Source organism: Cyprinodon variegatus, unplaced genomic scaffold, assembly GCF_000732505.1.
Source record: "Cyprinodon variegatus isolate N-32 unplaced genomic scaffold, C_variegatus-1.0 Scaffold384, whole genome shotgun sequence".
NCBI classification, from domain to species: Eukaryota; Metazoa; Chordata; class Actinopteri; order Cyprinodontiformes; family Cyprinodontidae; genus Cyprinodon; species Cyprinodon variegatus.
In genome coordinates, this window is record NW_015150837.1 from 635,491 (window position 1) to 662,687 (window position 27,197).

At 38.1% G+C, this 27,197-nt stretch overlaps 1 protein-coding gene across 2 annotated transcripts; it reads left to right on the top strand.

Annotated features, from left to right (window-relative positions):
• The first annotated feature begins 6,596 nt into the window (after positions 1-6,596).
• Positions 6,597-23,105, top strand: LOC107092537 (G-protein coupled receptor family C group 5 member B-like). Of its 2 annotated transcripts, none has more exons than XM_015387066.1 (4): positions 6,597-7,123; positions 18,553-19,581; positions 19,796-19,941; positions 22,765-23,105. In XM_015387066.1, the coding sequence occupies exons 2-4, from the start codon at positions 18,555-18,557 to the stop codon at positions 22,807-22,809; spliced, it is 1,218 nt and encodes a 405-aa protein (XP_015242552.1). In that variant the 5' UTR covers positions 6,597-7,123; positions 18,553-18,554; the 3' UTR covers positions 22,810-23,105. The 2 variants fall into 2 exon arrangements, with proteins under 2 accessions (XP_015242552.1, XP_015242553.1); XM_015387067.1 differs by having other exon boundaries at positions 6,599-7,123; positions 19,796-19,917.
• Positions 23,106-27,197: the final 4,092 nt, after the last annotated feature.

Below are 27,197 nucleotides of genomic sequence, written 5' to 3' on the forward strand. Positions count from 1 at the left end.
CAGCACTTCAATTATAAACAGATCCCACCATTTTTCCAGCTTACAAACTCGACTTTGGTATGAAGATCAATATAAGACCCAAGCTATCACGTTCAATACAAATCTGGTTTAGCAGTAAATGTCTAAAACAAATAATTTTCATCACAGCTTCTCCTCTGTAAATAAATAAATAAATAATGATGGTGTATTGTAACTGTGAGGAGAATTCATGCACTTCAAAAACAATCCAAAAAAACAATAAGTAATACAATTTCAAAATAAGTGTGCTTTCCCTTAATCTGATGATTAGCCCATGAAATTAGTAATTTTGCCCTAAAACAAAATAATTAGATTTTATGCGCCTGAACTAAGATAATGCAGTAGTTTTCTCCTATTCTAAATGTAAATTGTCTTATTCCATTGGCAAATTGTCTCACCTACCTGCTCAATTAAACAAAAATGTACTTATTTTGAGAAAAATTGACTTCCTTTGATTTCACAGACTTACATACTAACATACAACGGATTGCAATTGTTTTGGGAATTTAGAATTCCTAAACAACTGAATTGGACAAACCTATGTATTTTACATTTACCCTGTGCAATTCCCACTTAACTGTTTTGATCATTTTAATATTTTTTAATCCATATCTAGATAAATAGCAAAAAGTGTAAACGCTAACAGCAGTTTAACCTAGTAAGAACTAACAATAAACAAAATTAAACCAAAGAAACATATTTAGACTTTTTTGTACCATATTTAGCTGTTGCCACCACCAGTGTTGATACAAATGAGTATTTGCAGCACCTTACATGTACCCCTAGTGGTCCACCAGTGCATTGAAAGAGGTTGTTCAAAATATATTATTTTTTGGGTAGTAAAATAAAATAGGGCTGGACTCTGTTTTGCTTTGTGAGGACCCAATGGAAAAATAGAAAAAGCTTTTATCAACCAAAAAGTTTGTTTTTCTTACCGGTATGTGTTTGAGTTCACCTTCAGCTGTGACACTCATCACAACCAAACAGAGGACCAGACTGGATGTAGAGAGCACCCTGGGATCCGCTGTTTTTCACACTGAGCTATCAGAGCTCATCAAAGCAGCTCAGGTGTCTTGATGAAAACAAAGTAAAAATAACCAAGACAGTCTGACTATAATCTTTGTTCTGTATTTTGTTCCTAATTCACACGATTATAAGGGAGTTATAAATAATAATTAAATAATAATTGAAATTTATTGATCTCACATTGGAGAAATAAGGGGGATGGGTTAAATGCAGAGGCGCCGGGGAGCGCCGGGGAGGCGCCCGGGGAGCAATCAGGGGATCAGGGTCTTGCTCAGAGACCCAGAGTGGCAGTCTGTGGGATTGGGGCTCGAACTTAGAACCTCAGGACTCCAAGCTTTATGCCCTAAACACTAGGCCCCCACTTCCCTTACTCAGAGGAGCTCCAGTTTTATAAATACAGGTATATAATATGATTTTACTTTGTATTTATTTAGATTCCTTACTAAATTAAGGGGCAAAATATTCATGTTGGTTTTTTTTTTATTTGATTTTGAGATGGAGAGCTAGGGGAGGAAATAAATGCTCAAATTTAAAGACTTAGTAAAATAGTCTTTATTTTATAATAAGTTATTGTATGTTCCACTTTTGGACAATCATAAATAATTTTAAATTAGGCGGTTACTCATGGTGTGAAAAAATGCCCAAAGGGGGACATAAGCTAAAAAAAAGTTGGGGAAAAAATGCCTTAGATGACTTCCTCACGTATTTGACTAAATCTTACAATGAGTTAGTTTACCGGTAATAAGAATAACATTATAGTTTTATAGTAATCGATGATACGATTTGTTGTCATGAAAAGGAAAGAAGCAATTGGATGGCTGATAAAAAGTTTAATTTAGTCCACAAAAAATGTATTCTGAAAATATCTATGAATTTCCACACATAATGTAGATGTTATATACGTTTGCCTTTTTTCATAAAGCGCTTTCAGGGTTTTACTGATACACATTCTTGAAGATGTTTCAACTCTGTTGCAATAGGCCCCTTTACAGCTTATTAAAATATAATTTTGTACTAAAAATCTTGCCATATGGCAAGAATCAATACATTAATCATGGGAAATTAAAACAGCTTACTTTCTAATTTCCTGTTACAGCTAGCAGTGCTGCAATTCTAACCCTCGCTTTTAGCCCGCACTGGACCTTGATGTTCTCGCTGTGCTTCAGTGACCTTTCTTTTCTGATGTTTTAATCTTTTAAACAACTGTATGTACTAATGTTTATTTAAATGCAATATAGTCTGTAGTCAAAGCGTCAATCTAAAGTCACCTTTGGTATAAATAGGTCATTCTTTTCAGTCAGACTTTAAAGACAAAGAGTCCCATCCAGCATTTGGATCTAGTGACTGGACAACACAGCAGGAAGGTAAATCCTAGTGCTTTCTTTATTCCACTGCCCCCTGACCTTTTGTATAGGTTAAATCCGGTTTATAGGGTCTTTGAGAAACCTGAGAAGCTAACAGAAGTGTCGTCAAGGCTCACTGAATGAGAACAAGTAGATGGTGCATGAGGTCTTTAAACATGTCAGAATAACAAGCCCATATTTGTGTAACCAAGTATTTTTTACTTATTCTTTGAAGTGTATCGTTTATTGTGCTTGATTCTCTGGTATTTAAATAAGCTTTAGCATCGTGGTGGCTTCTGTTCTACTGCTTTGAGACTTGACCTTGGCAATTACCACTGTCTGAACAGAGGAGACAGTGTAGTGGATGGATAACCTTTGGATTATCCTGCTAAGCTGAACTAGCAACATTAAGGAAACTGCAAAAGGGCATTTGCATTTCAACAACTATACCATTATAATGAGAGCAATTCAGGGTGACAAATTCTGGATATCAATTCAGTTGTATATATAGTGCGATTTCAAAACACATATAATCCTAAGGCACTTCACATAGACAATTCAACCAGACGATACAGTCAGATTGGTTCAAAGTTTTCTATTTCAAATTTCCTCTGCAAAATTCTACAAATCGAAGCCCCTAGCATTATTTTAAATGATAAACATTTGGTCCCTTATTTCCCAGGTTGACAGTGAAAATTGTCTGAAACAACTTTGATTGACACAAAGCAGAATGTTTATTGATCATTTATTTGTTTTAAGATGCTCTGTGCATGAAAAATGGACTTTATTATGGATTCAAAAGAATTTTCATCCTGAGTGATTTTTTTCCCTAAGTAACACAACTCAGATGGAAAGGGATACGTCGATTATACAGAGGGAGCTTTCCAGCTGTAACTGCAACTAAAACTTTGATACTTTTGGATAGAGGGTTAGGGTTAGAACATCCTGAACAAAAAGGATTGTAAAATCTGGTGAGTTTATGGATTAGATTGCAGCTTAACAATCAATAAATCTTGCAAGTCAACTGTTTTAAAAGTTGCCTCCCCCAGATCATTCCTACTTCAGATCGCTATTTCAAACCCCCTTATCTCTGTTGGATATAGTCTCCATAAAGTGGAAAGTATCTCTGGAAATTAAGTTAATTTTTATAATAAGACCCTCTTCCTGCTAATTTTGGACACCTGTATCCTGTCATAGTTAATGCATCCTGTGAGGTCAGAGGATCTCATTCTGGAAACAGATGCAGCAAGCATCAGCATGAATGCCGGCCACCCTGCTGTCACTGCGTTGTTTGCTGTATGGAAGCCAAACAGAGCCCTTGACGACGAGATAAGGCAACCTCCGGTAAAGAAGGAGAGAAGAGGAAAAAAAGAAAAACATATTGCAAAAGTAGGTATGTAGTATGGTAAGTGAGTCAAAATGAACCAGAACATTACCTGTCAAGCTGTGGTTCTGATTGGAATAAAGGTCTAAGAGTATATCTGCCCCTCATTAACAGACAATAACTCACAAGGCTAAGCCAAAGTTAGTGCAGCCTGTCATTATGGTTATATTAGTCACTGACTGAGCCACATTTGTGATCATGCTGATCCAAGTCACAGTAGAACCTTCTATAAATACTCTGAAGTCGTCTGGATGCTTGGGAACAAGCAGTTAGTCGGGGCCAGATGTTCTCAAGAGATTTAGCCTTAGATATTCAAATACAGTAACAGTAATAATATGTGGAATGCAGGGAATCCCCAAATCACAAATTAACTAAGTTTCTAAAGCTATAATACATAAAGAGCAACAGTTTAAACCAAATATTTGCATGTGCTGTATAAAGCAACCTGTCCCTTTTTCTTACTGTCTGATAATCAGAGGTAGTCAGCTAAATTTTAGTTTCATATATATATTCTAAAGAAGATTAACTTAAGACCTTTTTTAATGGTACCTTGTATGTGTTACAGCTTTAGAGTCAAACTACTTGGAAAATTATATGATCATTTGCAAAGCCTTGTCTTTTCTCATCCCAGCAACCGGTCTTTGCACAACTGTGTGCATCTTCCACACAAGCAAACACAGCATACTGCAGTTTGCAGTGAATACCAGTTACTTTTTAATATCAGGATCATTTTCTCTCTGTCATTATGGCTCTAACAAGATGTAGGAAAATTCTGGATTTCGATCGGCATTAATCCAACACACACACCAAACTCAAATAGCAACTTCTCTTGTCTTTCCATTTTGAAGTGTACCAAAGAAAAAACATGAAGTCACACTGTCTAGGAAGTTCCTAGACTGTGTATAAGAGAATTATCTGTGATCTAACTCTGAGTTTCTCGTTAGTGCCCATATGCAGTAATTACATGGTCATAAGCCTCTTAATTACTTTTTACTTTGGCCTGATGAGGGGTGTTTCTTTCAAATCGACTTACTGTGATTAAATATGTGTGGTTGTTCAATGATTTCCTTTCCCTTTTCAAATCTTCCACGGCTCATATAAAGATAATGAGAATGGCAGCACTACCCGTGATATACAGCAAGGGCCTGTCTGCTGATAAGAGAAAGAACCATTAATCTCTCTAAATCCTCCTGTTTGGAGCACTGACCCCTCCTCCACATGGTCTTCCTCCACCCCCTCTTCCCATGCTGTCACTCTCAGCCTGCACCTGTCACATTAGTCTCACATCCTCAGCTGCCTTTCCATATGATACGCCTCCTTCCTGTTACCAGAGACTATGTGTCATCCCTTTTGCATAGATTTATGAGTATTAGAGGGGGAAAGCATAGAAAAAGGTGAGATAGATTCAATACTAGAAATGTATGTGTCAACCCTAAGTGGCTCTATAATTCTGTGCTTCATCTGGACTGGATTCATGCTTGTGCAAAAGCCAAAATATGGATTAAATACAATAAGATCCGGCAGAATCATGTATATATGTGACAAGACTAATCCTGCTTAAATGTGTGATGGCAGGAGAATTAAAACAACATATTGATAACAAATTGGTGTGTTGATAAAGGCAGCAAGTAGCAGAGAGCAGAAGGTCCAGAAGGGAGTAGTTTTGGGGGATCAGCCTCCCTGACAGATGAACCAGAGCAGCTGTGGCAACAAACTGGATGAAATCAAGAATTAACAATCCTCACAGCAGTTTTTTTTTTTTTTGCTGAGTCAAGACCTGTGAGATAACCAGGGGAAGCAAGAAAATTCATAAAACAATTGAGGACTTGATTAGTTAAACCTTTTTTTAGGTCTTCATATATGCGTTGAACTTGAAACTAAAACAAAGTTAAATAGAATTGCTCCTATAGTACTGCAAGCAAGAGTCTGAGGCAATTGCATTTGAGATATATTTAATGTAAATGTATTAGCTATGATTTTGAAATTACTCCTCATAGCTCTGCAAGCCTTAGTGTTGCAGCCACCTAGTATAAGTATAAGAATGGAGCATCATTGTTGTTACATCATGCAGAATGCTATAAAGCTACCCCTCCATTCATGTGTTAGAGTGGCCCAGTCAAAGTCTTTAGAGATCAAAAAAATTTAAATCAACTGCAAAACTTTGAAACTGCTGTTTACAATTGCTATAACTCAAACTATGTGTTGATGCAACATATAAAACCACTATAAAATCTATCCATCCATTATCTGACATGCTTGACCCAATTGGGGTCGCAAGAGGTGCTGGTGCCTATATCCAGCTGTCAATGGGTGAGAGGTGGGGTACACCCTGGACAGGTCGCCAGTCCTTCGCAGGGCAACAAACAGGACATACAACCATTCACACATACACTCACACCTAAGGGGACTTTATAGAAGCCAATTAACCTAACAGTCATGTTTTTAGACAGTTGGAGGAAGCCGGAGTACCCAGAGAGAACATACGCATGCTCAGGGAGAACATACAAACTCCATGCAGAAAGACCCCGGCCTGGAAACGAACCCAGAACCTTCCTGCTGCAAGGCAGCAGTGCTATACACTGCGCGACCCAACTATGAAATCTATTAAAGTTAAAGCATCAATCATAAAAATATGATCAGGTTACAGGGGTGTGAATATTTTTGCATGTGACAGCTTTAATAAAATTCAGGGAATATAACAGGTGTTTACACTTAATTAATCTAAAGTCAACAGATTTGACGCGTTGTATCCAGCAGGGATATAACGCATACGCTGACCACATGCCTGTAAACAAGTCATTTATCAGAGAGGGAAGGACAGAGAGGACGGCGCGCTGAGGCGGTGGAGACATGTCACTTTCTTTGCGTGCGCGCGCGCTCGGGCACGCAGCGGGATTATCATTACGCACGTTATGCGGAGCGCTGTTTGGTTGATGCGTTTAGTGGAGAGGTTTAGCGGGGAGCTGTGAGCGTCAAACCGGATAGTCAGCGACAGAATCAGCACAATAACCGGAGAGGGCAAGATGCGGGGGGATATTGACTCGTTTGCAGTCGGAGAAGATGCGCACCACTGAACAAAGGATTTAGTTTTTAGCCTTTTTTATGTAAGGAAACGGAATCTCCCTTGTATTTCAACCCTGACACCATCAACCGTTAGGATCAATGTCCGTTTGGCTCTGACGGGCTGAATCTCCGCTGCTTTGGTGTCCATGTGGAGCGACAGGAGCGTCAAACGCAGCAGGCTGAGCTCAGTCCGAAATGTGACATTTTTTAACTAATACTCAGCACCCCCATTTAAGCTTGCGACTGTGAACCCCCCAATACCAGATCACATCTGTTTACAAAGATCAAGGTAGGAGCTGGTCATTGAATACTGATTGATTAAATCATGGGGGTGGGGAGATCCAAGCCCCTGGTTAATTTCGATTGTTGTGTTCTAAATATATCATTCAGATTATGTTTTATTTGGAATCGGGTGTTTTTTTTTTTTTCTTTCATAAATGAATCAGTAGTGGGAGAAAAATACGATGCAAATGCACCATTGCTAGGTTTGTGACGATGGGAGGCTGCATGGACACGCTCCTAACCTTAAGGGTGCATTTAAAAAAACAACAACAACAAAAAATCTAAGTCACATCAGATCTGTGTAAGACTACTGGTTTTTAAATCGTTTGTTGTTTTTTTACGCAGTTTTTTCATGAAACAAGGCGTTTGAGTTTTCTTGGCTGCGCCTCCATTTTCATCCCACATCACATACTATGAGGGGAGGCATGGGGGTTTCAGCAGTGTCAATCAATTCTCTGTTCTCCAGCTTGGAGGTTAGATACCATTCTCTATTTTTGGATCTCTCACACACTCACGCATCTCAGCAACAATGGTTCATTGCTGCTTCCCCCCTCAAACAAACACACTCTTCTGGAACCCCCAGGGACCCTCCCATGTGGCCTTTATTGTTAAACGAGATGGGTGTGTGTAGAGGGAATAGAAAAAAAAAAAAGAGTATTTTTCTAAATGTGTGATTGCATTTAACTGCCCCTGCAGGTCAACTAAAAACTAAAGGGAGACACCAAGATTTTTTCCCCCTCAGCACTGGACCTAAGAGTCTAATTTGACCTGAGCATTTTGCATGGGAATGGATGGCAGACTTTCTGTAGGTCATTATATGACATATGAGCCTGTTGGCAGTGCTCTATTAAAGCTCCTGGGCCTTTTTTTTATTGTGTTCTGTTTTCCCTCATGAATCAATATTCAGCTGAGTGGAGCTGTTTATTTTCAGACTGTGCATTCATCAGTTAGTTAGTCCTCTCTTGGGAAGAGATGACACTACCATGTCCTCCAGGCTGAAGCCATATGTAGCCAGTATGGATTACTGCACCGAGCCTGGCAATCGTGTTAATCCCCCCTGTGTTACAACCATAAACTTAAATGTTTTTTATTACGATGTAAATGGGATAAATCAATGTAACTGGGCTGTAAATAGTAAAGACGAAGATATGTGGTTCCTACATCTGTTCATGTTATAGAAAGCTGAATAGTTCGGTGTGCATATGTATTTAGCTTCCTACCATTTTTTGCTACTATCTCAGCTGCACCTTTTTAGGGTTCAAAATGTCGGTCTTTGCATATTTAGAGAGACATTTTGCATAATCCTGTTCAGAATAGCATAGGACGAGGAGCACCTTAAGAACATCAAATCAGAAGTGTTGCCATATATTTTTAATGTGATTCACAGAGGTCAATTTTGGGCTCATCTGCCGTGATTATCTTACAACTGTGTTGAAACACGATTTCTCTAGTGGTTGTCCTGTCAACAGATGTTTTCCACTGTGGATCTCTGCAGCTCCGCCAAGGTTACCTAGACCATTACCCTACAGCAATTTGAGTCGAATGTTTGGGTTGGCTTTGCACAGTTATGCACCAAGGCTTAAATTCCCTGCACAGTCTTGTCGATCTTGCTCATGCTCAGTCACACTGGACACATACATTTCTAACTCTTGTCACAACTTAATTTGGATCTGAACTTTGTGTGGTTCATCCATACCTTGATTTTACACCAGTCGTTTAAAGCTGTGGCTGTATTTTTAGAGTTGTTGTCCTGCTGGAGGGTGAGCCTCTGCCTTTGACCCTTTCCATACAAAGAAATGCTTGAGTATATCCAACAAGCCTCTTGTTTGAATGAAGGGTCCTGTCCAGACAAAGAGGCTGCAAAACCAGCAACATTTGAAATTTACTACAAGTTTGAAGAAGGTGGAAGTTTGCCCCCATGGTGTCTCCATTTGGAGAGCCCTATCTGCATGTCAGCCAACGTAAATTTTATCATTCTTCACATGCATAAGCTAACACAACATTTTCAGTCATCTGGGTTGTGTCATGTTTCATGCTATTATATTTATTGTGGATTTTACACTTACATAAGTTGCATGAATCCTCTGTCATTATTCCAGAAGAAAATGCATATTTTCTCCCTCCTGTCTTCAGTGTTTACACCCTGTTCTTCTTCCTTCCTTCTTCTAACATTTTTCTTCAGTGACAGCATTGCATACATTACAGCTCCTCTGGCCTCATTCAGTTTTATCTTCACACTAAAACTTTTCGGTCCAGATAACTTATCCAGCTTCATGTATCTTTAGTCCAAAATCTGCTGGATTCTCTAATGCCCTTTTTGACGATAGTCCTATTTATTTAGCTCCATCCATCACATGCATTAGTTTTGATCAGCATTCCTGCCTCTGCTGAAGAAAACAGCCTGGTGCTCCAGCCACCATGTTAACCGTTAGGGGTGTTTGCAGGCTGGTGTTAATCTTAACTTCTTGTAACACAAAGCATTTTGTATTTAGGCCAAAAAGTTTTAGTTTGGTCTAATCTGACAAAAGCTTCTAATTTCACATGTGTGCAACGTCCACTAAAAGGGTTGTGATAAAATCTAAATGGAGCTTCGTATGTTTTTCTTTAATCCATGATTTTTATTTCTTGGTAATAATTTGTAAAGAATGTCAGAGTGCACAACAACCAGTTTTACTTTCAACAGATTCTCCTGTCTGACATCTAAATTTAAGCAGCTCCTTCAGAGTTATCCATTGGTCTTTGGCAGATTTTCTGATTAATGATCGTCTTGCCTGTAATAAGTTTTGCAGTGCTGCCATGCTTTTTCCATTTCAAAGTAAGGGGATTGAAAGATGCTCTCTAAGATAATCAGAACTTGCGATATAGATTTTTCAGCCAATTAAATTCAGTTTATTTTTTGTTTTCTGACAAAATTGTATTTATTTTGAGATTTAATTACACACAGTGACCTCAACAGGTCATCTATTGCACTGGACTTTATTTAGGGTTTTTAAAGAAAAGAGGGGTATAAAAAAAACAATGGCACAAAATTAGGAATAGCCATTGTTCCTGTACTTCACACTTCTTTAATCATGTTTTCTTTATGAAGCCAGACTGTTATGAATACTGGAACTTCTTAACTTCTTTCTTAAATGCACAATAGCGGAAAGTGCCTCACTGCTCCAAGCATCCAGCTGTTCCTGTCTCCTCCTGCCCCTCTGATCCATATCACGATTTCAAACTCAATCTGATCCCCTCAACCCGCCACCAACCCCCCAGTCATCCCGTTTCCGGATCTCAATCTATAATTGAAGATGCTTAATCATATTGCAGTGGAGCAGAACACATGACACCGGAGCTGTGAGGGCTCAGAATACACTTTTACGTGCCATGGCATCCGACCAATACTGTATCTGTTATGGTGAAAGAAGAGGAGGGAGGGGGTTAAAATGTTACACTGTCTCTGCTAATTGCTAAGTCAATTAGCATATGGTCTTACTCTTAGCTCAGTCAAATGATAATGAGAGATAATTAGGGGGGGCAGGGATCCTTGAGGAGACTAGGAATGAATATATGCACTTATAGTTTCCATAAATTGGCACCCAAGAGGCTAGAAATACCTAATTCTTTTAAGAATGCATGAAATTGTCTCTTTCTTGTTTCCTGAATTTTTTTCTGAATCTCACACACTCTGTCAGATATCTGTCAAATCCACATTGTAAGACTTTAGGGATTGATGATTATCCTTAATTTATAGAGGCTCTGACACTCCGGGGTTTTGATTAGGCTTCCCTGTAAGAGCACATCCCTGCATGTTATGCAACAATAAACAAAAAAAAAAAAAAAAAAAAAAAAAAATTCCGTAATATATTGCTTTAAAGGGGACATTTTGCATCCAATCGAGTCAACCTAACACTCTTATTTTAGGATTGTGGGAGGAAGCTGTAGTACTCTGAGGAAACCTACGCATGAGAGTGCAAAAACTACTGAGCATGAGATGGAGCTCGAAATAATCCAAAGTCTTACTCTCTCTAATAGTTTTTATTCACCTGAGTGTAATTAAAAGTACACTACTATTTGCACTACCTTGTATATTTTACTTTTTATATTTTTTATCCATATTTTTATTCTAAGTGTATATATTAGTCTATTTTTTGCATGCCTTATACCCACAGTGTTTTTAGAGATTTTTATAATTTTATTTACCTATTCCATATTATATGTTTCATGATGCACGATTGTACCATAATAAATTCCTAGTTTGTGAACTCCTTCACTAACAATTGCAATAAACCTGATTCTGATTCTGATTATGTACCATTAGATGGTAGAAATTATGCCTGTACCTTCAACAAAAGTTCCCCTGTGATCACCACTTCCCACCTAACCTACCATAATGCCAAATTCCTCACTTGTGCTTTTTTATTTCAACTTTTCTAAATGTTACTAGCTGCTATAAAGGATAAAGGAGGAGCAAAAGTATTCCCATATTTGTGTCCACTCTGGAAAAGAGTGAAGATACAGGAACTGAAATGATCAAAAAATGGAAAATAAAATGAAAAGGACAGAACGATCTAAAAGATGACAAGAAAATCCTAAAATTCAAATTTGTAAGCAATGTACATGAAAAAAAGCCCATAAAAAAGCACATTTACTAAAGAATTCCCACAGCTTTGGAAATCCTATGTAGTTACCTTTGCAGTTTTCTTTTTAGTGTGTCTGACAAATTGAAACGTATAACGACAAGTCCAACAATTTAGAAGCCCTTATTACCACATTTTCTCATTTCCTCCGACTAAAGATACCTTAGAAATTTAGCTTAATTTCAAATTATCCTAACCTATGACTAGACTGAGTAGTGAATTGCCTACATAAAAAGTAAAGAGAGATATGACAGCTTTTTAGAAACTTGTTCTAATGATTGTTCTAAGCTTTTCCATTTAGATAATATAGATAATCTTTGCTCCTAAATTGCCTTTTAATCCCAGGATTCACTAAGGTTAATGAAAATCTTCAGACTGCAAGGATACCCTTCCTGATAAAAAACCCCAAAAACTAATCAGATACAAAATCAACCTGGGAGAAGGTTATTTTGACCTAGGGCTGCAGCATAACAACCTCCCTAACTTATAAGAACTTTTCAGCGAAAAACTTTCATCAAGACATTGTTTTAAACTGGCATGGGCATCACTCATAGCTTGATGCCCTTAAAAGCACATTTGATTGAATCAGCATATTTTCACAGAAAGCCAAACACTAAGTAGGACAACATAAAATATGCTTTATTTCTTGTTTTATCACTACCGCAGCTTGTCAACAGTACTGTAGGAGTAAGAAATATTACTATAAACACAGTAATAGGTGGCGCTCACTTAGTTTCCTCATTATGATATTTGGTGTTTTCTGCAAAAGCAAAAATACAGCTTATCCAAACCGCAAAAAAAAAAAAAAAAGATTTTCTCATGTAGTTAAGGGAAATATCTGACATATTTTTACAAGGAGCTAATGACCATGGCATAGCAACAGGTGGGGGATGAGCAATAAAGCACATTTGCATACTTTGATAACATTAACCAGCCCAGAGTAAAATTCATTTGTTTATATCTATTGCATAAATGTATATATGTATATATATATATATATATATATATATATATATATATACATTTATGTGTATAATACATGGTGTTTTAAGTAGGATATCATCTCAGGTAGAGCCTACAGCTGCTTCACAATTTAACTCCCCTTATGGCTGTCTGGTTCCTGTTTCCAAAAGTCAAACTTTTTTGAAAACTGTAGATTTGCCTGCTTTCAGCCAATTGATATGTACAGTGGTGCAGAGCAAAAGGTACATATAATGTTGGTCTATACTACGTACTATACATCAAGCAGGAGGAAACTTTGGTCATTGCATTGCTTTATCAGTCTTCTTTATAAAAAAATCAGAATTAAATTGTGGAATGGGAAATTTGTAGCTTTTTAAAACTTACATCCAACTTGATATCTGTGCCCTCTCTATGCTTAACCCAAGTCAAGCTCACAAAGGTTAACTTATTCTTTGAGGTAGAAAACAATAAACGTAAATAGTCACTGTTCACCTAAAAATAGCCTATATCTGCCAAGAATAATTTTTAAGAAAAATCCTCAAAGAGATTATCATGGAGGTTTGGGAGTTATTACATGAGCTCTAGATAATGCTCCTTATTTAATAAATGCAATTGAAGCTATTAGGAGGGAGCATTTATTAAATGTATTTTAGTAAATTAGATATTTTCTTAATTAATAACTCATGGTTGTCAGTTGTACTTAAAAAAGCAAGCTAGACATCCATTTATCTATTTTGAATGCTAAATGAGAAGCTGTAACCACAACTCAGCTATCGCTACTTCCACCCCTGGAAGAAGTCTGAAAAACCAATGGTCGGGTTTAAATAATGTCTTCCATCCATCCATCAATTTTCTCTCATGCTTTCCCAAGCGGGGTCGCGAGGGGTTTCTTTAAACAATGAGAAACTCAGATAAATTTAGACTATGGTCTAAATAATCTGGCCAAAACCTTTGGTGAAAAGAAAGAAACAAAGCCAGTCGTTAAAATGCAATAAACGTCCCGATCTTTACTACAGTAATTAGACAGCATCTGGCTGTGTGCTACGTCTGATTGTAAGAGGCTGTAATTGTTCTGGACCACTTCACTTATCTCCTCCATCCCTCCCTGTCCAGCCTGCAGCTCATCTGAATCACTGCAGTGCTGCATGTTTGTCCTCTCATGCTGTTAAGTGCTGCAAAGAATGCATGTGTTGTATACATTAGTGTTGTCTTCATGAGGATTTAGAACGCACATAACCATAGTTGCATGTAGAACATGTCTGTAGAATGCACACAAGCTCACAATCTTGTGATTTGCAGAATAAAGGAGCTCAGTGCCGTCCGGCTGCTTCCACTGAGGAAGATGATGTCTGAGAATCAGCATCCATGCAGCAGAACTGGTTGGAGCTGGTTCTTTTCTTGAATTACATAAGAAACAGCAAGAATAAGGGCAAGTGGAAGAAAGTGAAGGAGGAGGAAAGACCACAAGAATCCAAAATGGAAGGAAAGAGATCATTTTTAAAATAGGCAGAGAGCAATATTCCCAAGCAGCAGTGATATGAAAGTCTAGCAGATCAGAGGAACAGATATGGCAGCAAAAAGAAACATGTATGGAGAAACAGGGGAGACAAGGATGAGCAGACAGCAGCATCCCCCATGCTGTGGGCCTCTCTCCCATCCTTTCCTTATGACTCATTCCGATGACAGAAATAAGAAGTCTTAAATAGCATGTGCTGCATGTGCATGCATTGCATAGTGTGTGGAATTTAAAGCACACATGCATGTGCAGCTGATTGCATCTATGGGCCCATGTGTGTGCCCTGTGGTGGCCTCCAGCTCACAGGTCTGCCAAGCCCCACTCAAAACGAAGCCAGTGCAACCATCTGTGCAGGAGGGAGCAACAGGGAAGGAGGAGGAGTGAATAGAAAAGCCACTGGTGTGCAAGACACATGCATTGCCATCTTGTTGTGCACCTAGTTTTACTGTTTGGCTTTATTGTCTCTCTTGTCAAAGTGAGAGTAAGCGTCTGGTAAATAAAGAGTTGAGGAGGAGCAGTAGATTTGGCTGAGAGGGCGAGTGCGGGAGCTTTTACGGTACTTGCTTGTGTCTTTTGCTGTCTCTGTAATTTAGGGAGTAGGAAGATTATTCAGATGAGTTCTTCTGCAATGCTTATTTCAATGCACATAAAGCTGTGCTGAAGACTGATTAAAGGTTTTATGCAAGATTGATAATTGTTTATAAATGGCTTCAAGCTCCTGCAGAATTACAAAATGTGAATAAAAAGAGAAATATTCATTTTAACCTCTAACTGATAGACATGCAAAAAAAACATGCATGAATCTTGTACTGTTGGGCCTGCTGGGGGGTTCTAGAAAGTTCATCTGAAAACAACAGCTGCATGTTCAAAATAGATGGGTGGACACAAACAGCTACCTTATAAATAAAGGTGGCGGAGTTAAATCTACAGTACATATAAAAGGGAATGTATCAAGACACAAATATGGAATACCCTAAGCTTTTTCTTAATATTTTTTTTCCAGTTGTATGTTTCCATGATCTGGAAGCATATTAATAATACAAACAATAGAAAAATATTAATGGTAAAACACCATACATACAGTGGTAACAATGATGAATAGCCTGTAATACTGTGGATATTTCTCTTCTGAAGTCCCTAGTAACCTTTTGGGGATGATTTAGTAACAATCTAGCAGAATCCACCAGTAAAAAAGAGTTTTTACAGGAGAAGACTCAGCACACATTGACAAAACATGTCGTATTATGTACAAACAGCTAAGATGTTGTAGATGCAGGCATTTTACGCACAGAAATGTAATAGGATTTAAGTTTGCATTTTTTTTTTTTACAATTTGCAAAGTCAAACTACAAATAACGACCAACACTCAGCACTTTGCAGCTCATTCTTTCTCCACTCACCAACCATCAATACCAACACACCTTTAGACACATTAACAGTTTCAGCTCTGTATTGACCTCTGATAATGTCTCAAAGGCTTAGCAGTAGTGGAGAATGGTACAAAATGAATAAAGTATACAAAGAGCACTGTATGGCTCAAAATGCCTTGCACATGTAATAGATCAGAGGAGAAAGAACAGCATGGCTGAAAAGAAAAGCAAGAGTAGCTCAAATCACCACCTATTTCAGCCAGGGTATTCAGAATAACACCTCTGAATGCACAGCATAAGCTCTAATGAGAAAAAGCAGTAGAAAAGCAAAGGAATATTTTCTTTTCATTATTGGGTCCCTTAGGAACAACAGAGCATCATCTGCCAGAGTATGATATCTAGCCATAAACATCCCTTTATGGTCACAGTCTTCCCATCTTCTGATGGCTGTTTAAGCAGGATAATGCACCATACCATAAAGCTGTAAACATGACAATAATTTCATTGTCAGCAGATCTTAATCTTTGGATGGGTTTGATTGGGGGATTCCCATCACCTGCAGAAGCAGCTCCACTCAGTCCCATTCCAAAGCTGGGGAGAGCACCCGAAACAACTATTATTGTAAAAGTAACACATCTTCATAACTGATTAAGTAGGAGCAAAAGGTATAAGGCTAAAATGTTACTAAGTAACTCATAATAACATCCAACTTTATATTTAAAATTATGTAATAAGTAATTATGTAGCAGTAAATATAAAGTTATGTGCAGATTATGGTCTTTTAAGGACCATAATAGAATAGCTTAAGAAAAAATAAAACCAGGCATAAAAAAAGACTTTTTAAAGTCAAATTTCTTTTGAACAAAATGTTACAAATCCTTAATATATGTAAAATATACAGGTGTTAAATACCTCTATTGGCAATATATACTCCCTATTACATATTAGCTTGACCTCCAGATATCATGGTATCGTCACAAGATGTATGGCAAACTTATGCACAAAGATGGAACACTCATTTTAACATAAACAATTGTCCTTTTGTGGACAGTTTTTGTGTCAAATCAACTTGTATATTATTCACTGAAGTTAGTCTATGTTGAAATTGCAGAACAATGCTACCCAAATCAGATTTTTTGCCCTATATCTGACTTTTTCACTGCAACCAAAATGGTTCTGATCTTTTTACCCCCTAATTAAATCTGGATTGTTCCATATTTTATATTTAATTGGATGCATATCCAATAGTTTTTACAGTGTCTGCAGTCTAAACGGTCATGTTGTACTTCATCGGACAATGACATTATCATCCAGGCTCTGACTACTCATTCATATACGTACACTATTTACTTAGTTGCTCCTCCACAAACACACAACATACATAGTTCTGCTCTTGTTGCTTGTTTTGATGTGATGTTAATATTATTGACTCCCATAGTTCAAAAACTGTTGATAACCCACATATTCTGCTATCTGTTGTTACTTCTGTAAACGGTGCATTGCCTCGTGGCATTGGGACTGTGAAACATTCAGACTGGAGTTTAATGGTGCCTGCATTGAAGTAGTAGTCTGAAAAACCATGGAGAATCAAATTGGATTTTAGAGAAAAATTTTAACTGATTATCAAGATATGAGGCGTGAATGTAACCTTACTTGCTGTGGATAGAGTAGCTAAACCTTTGCCTCAAGTAAAAGTAGGGACACTTTGTTAAGATTTTAATATCCTTGTCAAAGAGTACCTCTGGCACTAGCCAATTGTACCTCATAAATAGGCTGATGACTATGCATACAGATAATGTTCTGGTGTTTGTGTGGAACCTAATATAAGAAAAAAGTAATTTTGTGACCTGTGTTCTTCCTGCAGTATCCCCAATATAGCTAAATATTCATCTGTAAGTGACCCGCAGGCCTCACAGTGCAACCAGACTGTTGTTTATTTGGTTCCAAAACTGTCCCAACAGTCTGCCTGTGTAACCCAATCTGACTCACTGACTCTGGGATTGGAAATATGAAACTAGGGATATCCAGTACCATTTATGTGGTATGCAAACACTGTGTTAGTCTATTTGTGGACAGCGTTACATTTCTCTGGTGTTTGGATGACGGTTCATCTCCTAGAAACAAATATTCTGGTTTAGCTCTGAGCATAGAGAGTAACAGAAAGTTCTTTGTGAAAGCAGATTGTTTAGCTCACAGAGAGTCAGGACACCTTGTGACAGCAACCTGCCAAAAGGATATGTTTGTCTGACTGGTGTTGTGGTGCTGTTTAACACAGATCAGCCTTCTATAAAGCACACAGCCTGGCAGGCAAGATGACAACACAAATCACCCCTACAAAGCCTACAATTAAATGGAAGCTTCACTGTGTGTTTGTGTGTGTATGTTTGTAAAGACCAATCCTGACAGAGGGCAAATGGTGCAGTGTAACAGGACTGAATTTCCTCTTTTCAAAAGTATTTGTGGTTGAAGTGCAGTGTACTGGTGTGTAGTAGCCTTGTAGTGAGTCTAGCTGTTTATATCTACAGGATCTTTTCTCTTTTCTTTAATGGAAATATTCATGAAGTTGTATCTCCAGTTAAGATCCTGTTCCTGTTAAAGATTTGAGTACACTTAAATGGGGAATAGGCTGAAGGTAGTGGATCTAAGCTCCACAAATGTTGCATCATTTGGGTTGTTGTTTTATAGCTTTAAAAGGTTTTTAAAAGGCAATGTCTCCAGCAAGCTACTAGTTAAAATGAAAGGCTTAGTTATTTCATGTGTTCAAAGAAACTTCATTCGTTAATTCTTTCCTTAAAATGTGGCAGAAGCAGATATTTTCTTTGTCTATGGATAGATGATTGCTGTTGGAATGACCAACAGCTAAGCTTAAAGGTCTTACAAAAATTATGTTTTTCTTATGTCCACTTTCTACACCTAATACTCTGCATTATCTTCCTTTCTGTCCTCTCTTATGTTCTCCTCTCAGATATGGCGTTCCCACCTGTGCTCCTCCTGCTGCTGGCTGTTGCTCATCATGCCTGTGGCCAGAATCCGATTGACTCCGAGGCTCTGCCGAGAGGCTGTGGCTGGGGCCTTGTGCGGCCCTACACTCTCCTCTGTGACCTGGAATCCATTTGGGGCGTAGCCGTTGAATCTGTGGCTGCCGGTGGGACGCTGGCAGCCATTCTACTTGCACTGGTCCTGCTGTGTCGTCTGCGCCACATAAGCCAAGCGGAGAAGCGCAGTGGTGTCGGACCCATCCTCCTTCTGCTCTTGGGCATCCTTGGCTTGTTTGGCCTCAGTTTTGCTTACCTAATCGAGCAAGATGAGTCTCTTTGTCTGATTCGCAGGGCTTTATGGGGTCTTCTTTTTGCTGTCTGCTTCTCCTGCCTGTTGGTTCAGGGGATTCGGCTGCGCAGGCTGGGTCGAGAGCGCCGAAGCCCCGGCGGATGTGCTTTAACAGGCTTGGCATTAGGTTTGAGTGCTGTGCAGGGTATCATTGCTGCTGAGTGGCTACTACTGACAGTGCTGAGAGAAGGGACAGCTGCCTGTCAGTACCAGCCTTTGGACTTCTCGTTAGCCTGCAGTTACGTTCTAGCCCTGCTTCTTGCTGCCTTTACTGCAGCCTCCTTGGCCCTGTGTGGGAAAACCCGTCAGTGGCGCTGCAATGCTGTTTGGCTGCTGGTGACCTGCCTGCTGTCTTTGCTGCTGTGGGTGGCCTGGGTGGGCTTCTACTTGTATGGTAACGAATGGCTGGGCAAGTCCCCAGAGTGGAACGATCCAGCACTTGCAATTGCCTTGGTGGCCCAGGGCTGGCTCCTGCTAATCTTCCATGCCATTCCTGAATCCCACATCTGTTTAAGACCCCCACCACAACCAACTGCTCCAGATTACTTTGACACATCCCAGAACTCAACACGGATGAGGGAGACAAGCTTTGATGAAGATATCCCTCTGTCTCACCGGCAGTTTGTGGAGAACCAGGGCTACGGATACAACGATGAGAACACAGCAGGTACATCGTCGTCCAATATTTTAGAGAACATGATTTATGTGGGCAGCTTGTAGGACGAATGTGGGCCAGAGTGAGTAATGAAACTCCAAGAAAGGTCTGCCTCAGAACCTAGAAATAGGTGTTGGAGGAAAATTTCTGTTGTGTAGGAAGTGTTTATTAACTCAGGCAAAAAAGCAAAGTGAGTCAAAATGAGTAATCTGTGTTTCCTTGTTAGGCTTAAGGAGCGCAGGCAGCACCACCCAACACAACAGTAACACCGGCGCCAGGCCCAGTGCTCCCTTCCGCAGCAATGTCTACCAGCCTACAGAGATGACCATGATCCTGAACGGGGGAGCGGTGAGTACTTCTTCCCAGTCACAGGTACACGCCGCTTACACGCCGCTGTCAAACTCCATCACGCCGACCAGACTGCATGCACCTTAGAACCTTGCGGATCATGCGTCATTGCAGAACAAGGAATGAGAGGTTTGCCCTTGCATGGTCATGTCTCTGCACATGCATGGACAGGTTTGGTCACACATCACTCAAACTCACAAAGCTATTTGTGTGAGTGACTGTGAAGGCGCCTTGATGTGTTTGAATCACCTATTAATTGTGTTTGTCTGCTGAGTGATGCTATTGCTCGCTGGACTGGGAAGATGAATGTACATTTTGGTGGGCAGAGGATGATATACTTAATATCTTATCACTTAAAATAGTCATACCCCTTGTAGATTTTGGTTTGAAGAATCTGAACATTTTCTTAGCAATTTTCTTTAGACTGGAAATTTTGCAGAGGCCAAGACTGGAAGCAGTCTTAAATCTAGAATGTGTATTTGTGTATAAAAGATTTAAAGACATGTTTAAATACATTGATAGTCCTTTTACTCTATTTTGTTCTCCTTTCAAAATTACCCATCTAATTTTCTATTAGACACAAAGTTCTTGGTTAAATGTAAATAATTTCAAATCGAAATGTGCCAGGGGTATTGATAACTTGGGACTCAACCAAAGGCCTGCTTTACCAAAGTACAATGAAAGAAAACAATTGGCTACTAACTATTCTGTAACTATTTATCTTAAAAGTGATGAAGCACTAGAAGTACAGAGTTGTCTGATTTAGGCTACTTGGCATGGAATATTATTACTAATGCTATTTTCTAATTTGTTTTAGAAAAAAAGATCACTTACTGCATACCTGCTGTACACTATTCGTCTCCTAACCGACTGTTCGTTTTTTGTAGGCTTTATTAAAACGCTTAAGGTAAAATAAAAAAAAGTGGTATGAGACACAGCTATTAACTATTTATAGTATCATCTATAACTTTTTATTTAATTAAGTTAATCACATGCATAGGACAGTGCAATCTCTTTAGATAGTGTTATGGCGTTATGGTGATGTAAAAGAGAGAAATGCATTGTTATCAAATTGTATTACTAATAATAGTGCTCACTCAGCATTACAATAGGAATTTGTTGTTATAAGTCTGAGATCTTATCAGATTAGAATTTGAATTCTAAGGCAAACCTGTTCCTGGCATACTGTTTTACAGTTTTTATGCCCAGCTTGATTCAATTTCTATTTTTAATTAAGCTAATCTGAATTAAGTTAAAGACTGTTATAATTACTATCTTTTTTATGACTGAGACATACAGCTGTTCACCACTATGTCGACCTAAACTTTAAAACACTTTTCTGATGGCACCAGATGAAATACGATTTAACTTTTACCTTGTCAGGACAGGATTTTTTAATCTTTATGTTTCATCTATACTATCTAATTTGATAGTTTCAGCACATATAATAGACTTATTAACATTTTTTATGCATAAGACCCAATGAGGCTATATATATATATTTGTCATTGTCTGAGAAATCTAACAAGTAAAAAAATACAAGTTTATCCTGGATGCCTTTGGTGAGTTGCTACAGAAACGCAGTCGGGCTCATTTAAAAATAGCCTGACAGGAAAGCCATTCATATTATAATGCTGTACTGCAAACAACAAAAACCTAATAAAGTTCAGTTTAGTTTATTTACTTAACATTTATTTTAAAATAAATGTCAATTTAAGATGTTTTATAAGAAACACTGTACGGATTCGCTGAAAATCGTTTAAATTAAATCAATGAGTCCATATGTTAAAGTCAAGTTCAAATATTGTCCAATACAAATCTAAGTACAGTAAAATTATAAAATATCTAAGTCTAATTTCAAAATATAATGGAAAGTTCTTGGCATGAGGATAAAAAAAAAATATGGGGGCAGTGCAAATGAACAATTTTCAATTCAACAGAAAGAATCGTCCAGCAGAGCGAGACTCAATATGAGCACATATCTGCTTCAAATAAATAATCAGAAGAGAGGACATGAGGGAACGACAGGAAAAATGCAAAAGCACTGAATAAAACTCTCTCTGACAAAACAAAACAAAGAGCCGATATTACTCATTAACTCAGCTAAAGACTGAAGAAATTGTTCAAAATTACTTTCTAATATAAAAAGCAAACCACTTGGCCAGACATAGCTTCTGGGGATAATAAAACCAAAGAGAGTGAATAGCATGGATGGTAGAAACATCTCTATAACTTCTCCCAGAAAAGAGACCCTGCTAAGCCCAGACTGAACCAGGTTAATTTTCTTTGGCAAAGTAAAACAAAAAGAGTACATAACATCATTTGTGGAAGACTCTCAGTTAAAATTAATTAGATATATAAATGAATAATTGTGCAACAAGCCAGAAATTAATAGCAAGTTTCCATATGGTAATCACATAGAGAATATGCCATATTGGTTGCAAAAAACAAACAAACTTTGATTATTAATTTGTTTTATGAGGTTTTAATGCTTGTGAGCACCTGTAAGATGAGGGAGACATAAATCCTCAATTTCCAAGTAACAAAGCTTCTTCTTTTCTACTGTATATTTCTATAAAAGCATAATAAAAAGTTTGGAGTTGTGTACTTATAAAAAAAAATGTATACATTATGGATAAGGTTTCATTGACACAATTTATAGAATTATCTAAATATATTTTAGTTTGATGAAAATATTCCAATCTAAAGCTTTAAATTATGGGGGAAAAGGTAACAAAATAAAAGTGCAATTATGAATGCAGTTAAGCGTTTGTAGATAAACATGTTTAAGTTCATGATGCTTCCAGACCATTTGTCATTTACCAGCTCGTTTTATTCCATCTACAGGTGCCATCCGCTCCTCCCACCTACACGGGGCGGCAGCTGTGGTGAGCGACAAGATGAGGATATTTTAAGGAAAATGGAGGAAGAGGATGGAGTAGGGAGGAAGGGCTCCAGGATAGCAGAAGGGGGGAGTAGGCATCTTTAAGGACTGGACTTTTGGCTCGTATGCCTACGGGGCTCTTTTCTGTACAGACTTTATCACTGAGTGTGTGCCAAACAATTATAGAATGAATGTGAGTGATACTAAGAGAGGGCAGCATGTGGAGGGCAGAGCTAAAACCTTTCTAGAACATAAGTACTTATGGAAGACTTGCAAAAATGTGGAGAGTCCAGTATGCCAGTGGCCAAAAAGAACACTAAATTATATAGAATTATTGCCATAGTCATACAGTATCTCTCTTTTTTTTATATAATTTGTTTCTCTGAAACTCCAGCAAGCCTCCTTGAAAACTGTGAAAGCAAACTCTTTATTCTGTTCTAGTTCCTCGTCCTGTCAGTTGTGATGTGTTTTCTGCTTTACGGTGCTGGCATTGAAGCAGAAACCTTTAACTCTGTCCTCCATTCATTCACACTGTAAGGGTTGAGCCAGAGTGCCACTCTCTTAAAAAAATATATACTTCCCCTTCTGTTGGTGTCTATATACGGGAATGAGTGTGTTTATGTATTCATTAGAACTCTCACAATCCCACCAAGCCTCCTCCTTTGGACTGTTAGCCCTGGCCTTTCCCCCTCCTCTTCCTTGCACTCCGACCAAAACACATAACTGTCCTCACCTTGCTCCATCATCCCATTTGCATGGACACATTGCAAAAACCAACTGTGAAACTCTGAATAGGCAGAGATGGACAGAAAGTAAGCACAGAAAAAAAAAAAGTACATCTGGAGGACTTGAACTCATCATGCAACCATTAAAGCCCTGCAAGAGGTTTAAAAGATGCAAAGTGGATGATGATAGGACAAGAAAGGCGTTAGTCGTCAGCACGGGAGGTGTGGCTTTTGGAATCTGGGTCAAACCACTTCACTCTCCCCGCATCTCCGGTGGCCAGTGGCGGATGGAGGCAGCCAGGAGAAACCGTCACATTAGATCAGCAGGAAGCGGAGCGAGGAAATGAATCAGCCTCCTGCTTCCAGTTCCTCTGTGTGTGTTTGTGTGCAAATAGCATTTGAGTTTTGTGATTTTGTGAGGGCTCACAAGTTCTTTTTCTGGTGCTTAAAATGTTCACAGTGAGGTATAGAAGTGGCAGAAACAATGCCGGTGTGGATGCGTCAAAGTCCAAGTGACAGACTATATTTGGAGCGGCTGCTGCTGTGTGATCTTCTGGAGTCTCAGAGAGATCAGTTTTACACTGTGGGGTGGAAAAAGGAGAATCAAATGCAGGAGAGGTAGATGCAGAAGGGGGGGGCATATAGAGAGGGGTGGTGTTAGGACCGGATCTTCTTCAGTCACTCTGCAATCTATATGAAAAAAGAGCCTTCCGATCTCCATGTGTGCATGATATGGAAGATTCTCCTCCTCCTCACCTTCCTCCTGTCTCTCAAAGCTTAAGTCCCATGCCAAGAATGACTCCATGTTTCATGGAGTCTATATTTTACACATTTTCCCTTCATTGTGGCACTAGCTCTCTGGTTCACCTGAGAAACTGTGTAAATAGTAGTGCTGTAAAGCTTTGCTTGCCTGTTTATATTGTTTTTCTCTTTCTTTTTATTTTAACGCTAGTCTAATTATAAAGACACCAGTCATGCACTGGAGAAGTGATTTAATTCTGGATTAACTTGCTTGCTTTGTGTTCATGCTCTGCCTTTTTAATATGCATTTATTTTTCTCTTGCTTGTTTCTTTTTTTTTTTTTTAGATAGAGTTCTGAAAATGTTTTTGCCAACACTAGATGTGCTTTTATTTTTGTTTGGCTATTGTTCATGGATATTTTGCATTTCTTTTAAAGGGATTTACATTGGCTGTACCTACTGATCACTGCTTTTATTTTTTTTTTTTCAGAAAAATGACTATAGCTGTGAATAACTTTCGCACTTCATGCAGTAAATAAAAAAGACTATTTCTATGATACTTAGAGCAGAGCAGAGTGGTTGGACCACAATAACTCACACAGAGCCTTGCAAAAGTATTTTCATCTCCCATCCATTTTTCATAGTTTGTCACAAAGCAACCATAAATGTATTACATTTTATTGTGAAACTGTAATGTATGACAAGCAGCGAGAATTGAAAAGGGGGGAAGGCAGGAGATAAAATATTTTTTTTTATATATTTAATAAAAGAATTACTAAAATCTTTAACTGATGGTGTATTTAGGATGATGTGTAGGTTTATGGTTAGTTTCCCACCACATAGTATTTTCCATCTAGGCTAAAAAGCTCACTTTAGGTTATATCTGACCACACATTTACAGCATCCTCTACATTGCCAGTGGCAAAATACAAAAAAATATTTATTTTAAGTGTCTTTTTTTTTCTATCAAGGCTTTTAAAACAGAGTTGTGAATCCTAACATTTTCTCCAGAATATAATATTTTCTTATAGCCTAAGATTAATAACTGATCTTGCAGGTGTGTTCTTTTGTGGCCTTCAGAGAACAGCTAGTTTTATAATGACATTAAAATAACTACATAATTTGGAGGGATTCTCTGCTGTTTTTTTTTTTTTTTTTTTTTTTTTTTTTTTTATAGAGGGATAATTATGCAACATCTTTATTTGAAAAATAATTTGAAACCATGTACTGCTTTTCCATGCCTCGCAGTTATGCACTGCTTCTTGTGGATCCATACAATCCCAATAAAATACATAAATATTTATGGTTGTAATGTGACAAGGTTAAAAAGGTAGGCTATAAATACTTTTGCAAAGCCCGATAAGATCACCAAAAGCCATGGTAGTGATATCTGAACTTGCATCAGCCCTGAGCTAAAAAAAAAAGATTAGGGGGTTAGCCCCCCCGAATGCTGCTGTATGTTTATGTCTCAAACTGTGGCTACTCTAAAACAGGACGGCTACTTGCAGGCCAGTTTCGTACCCAGACACAGCTTGTCCTCTCTGGCCCTGCTGTGTTCAGGCCCATCCTGGTCAGAAACAGATCAATGCAAGAAGAAGTGTCCTCAGGGGTTTTCATGGTCACCAGTACGTTTTGATACTCTCATCGAAGGACGGATGTTTGAATTCTTGTGATGTTTTCACCAAGTGGAGTACAAAAAAAAGGAAGAATAACAACCTGTTGTGACTTTGTAGATTTTGCACTCGTCAACTACCTATCTGTGCATGCTTAATCACCATTTCTACATATAAGATCTTTCTCAGACGTACTTTTAAATAATAACTATTTATGTAACAGTCATGTGACAGCAATCATAATTTCAGTGTATATCAAAAGACATTCTCTTTGGAAAACGCAAAAGTGATTGTTGTAAAGCAAAGAGAATAAAATCAGAGGATAGTCCAATTTCTCCACAAAGGAAACAACATGCCATCTTCAGTGGACCTGGTTAGACTCTCCTTTGCTTGGGTTGAAGACTTGATGGTTTTTAAAAAAAGAGAATAGTCTGAGTGATATTGTCTCAGTGTTACAAATCAAGTAGACTGTGGTGAAATTTGCACAAAACCTCTATGTCAAGTTTGTTGTCCCTGGGCAGCCTATCTGAACAACCCCGCCCTCCCCCCGGGCTTTCCTCACCCAACTCTTCTTGCCTTCAGACTGTCCCAGCAGGGCAGCTGACAGGAGCAGTATTGGTTTTCACAGCTATGACTGTGCAGTGATGAGGCATGCATATGTATAGAATCTTAATTTTAAAAAAAAGGAAAAAAAAAAATCTTAAAACAGTTAACACTGTTGTTTCTGTAACCAATTCAGGAAGAAAAAAGTTCAATAAAAGTGTCATGTTTGTAGTTAACTTTTATCTGGATATGGATTTTTTTCCCCTGTAATTTGTGATTGTTTTGAAAAGTGTAAAGGGAAAAAATACAAATTAATGTTGAACATTTGGGAGGAAAGTTAAAATTGCCTTTTTTTTTTCTTTTTTTTTTAAAGAAACCCAAACCATTAAAAGATGATTAAAAAAAACAAAAACAAACACTGTCTACCTTTGTGGAAACAGTTTATGAGGTCAAAGTTTTTCTTTAACCATTAACCATCTTTTTTATTGGTATACTTTTCTCAAAGTTAAGTTAGCTTTTCACTTTCTCATTTGAATTTTATCTGCTAACCTCCATAGTAAATGCTGAGATGTCTAAAAAACATTGAAACACAGGAAAATATAAATGGTAAATCCATGATTTAAGATGCATTGCATTTATTCAGTGTAAAAAAAAGTACCACAATAAGAAATAATGTCACCTGAGCTACAATTAGCAATTTAATAATCTCTAAAAACTAAATAAATCCAGTATTTTTAAGTTTTTTATACGTCATTAAGAAGTCAAAGTGATCACC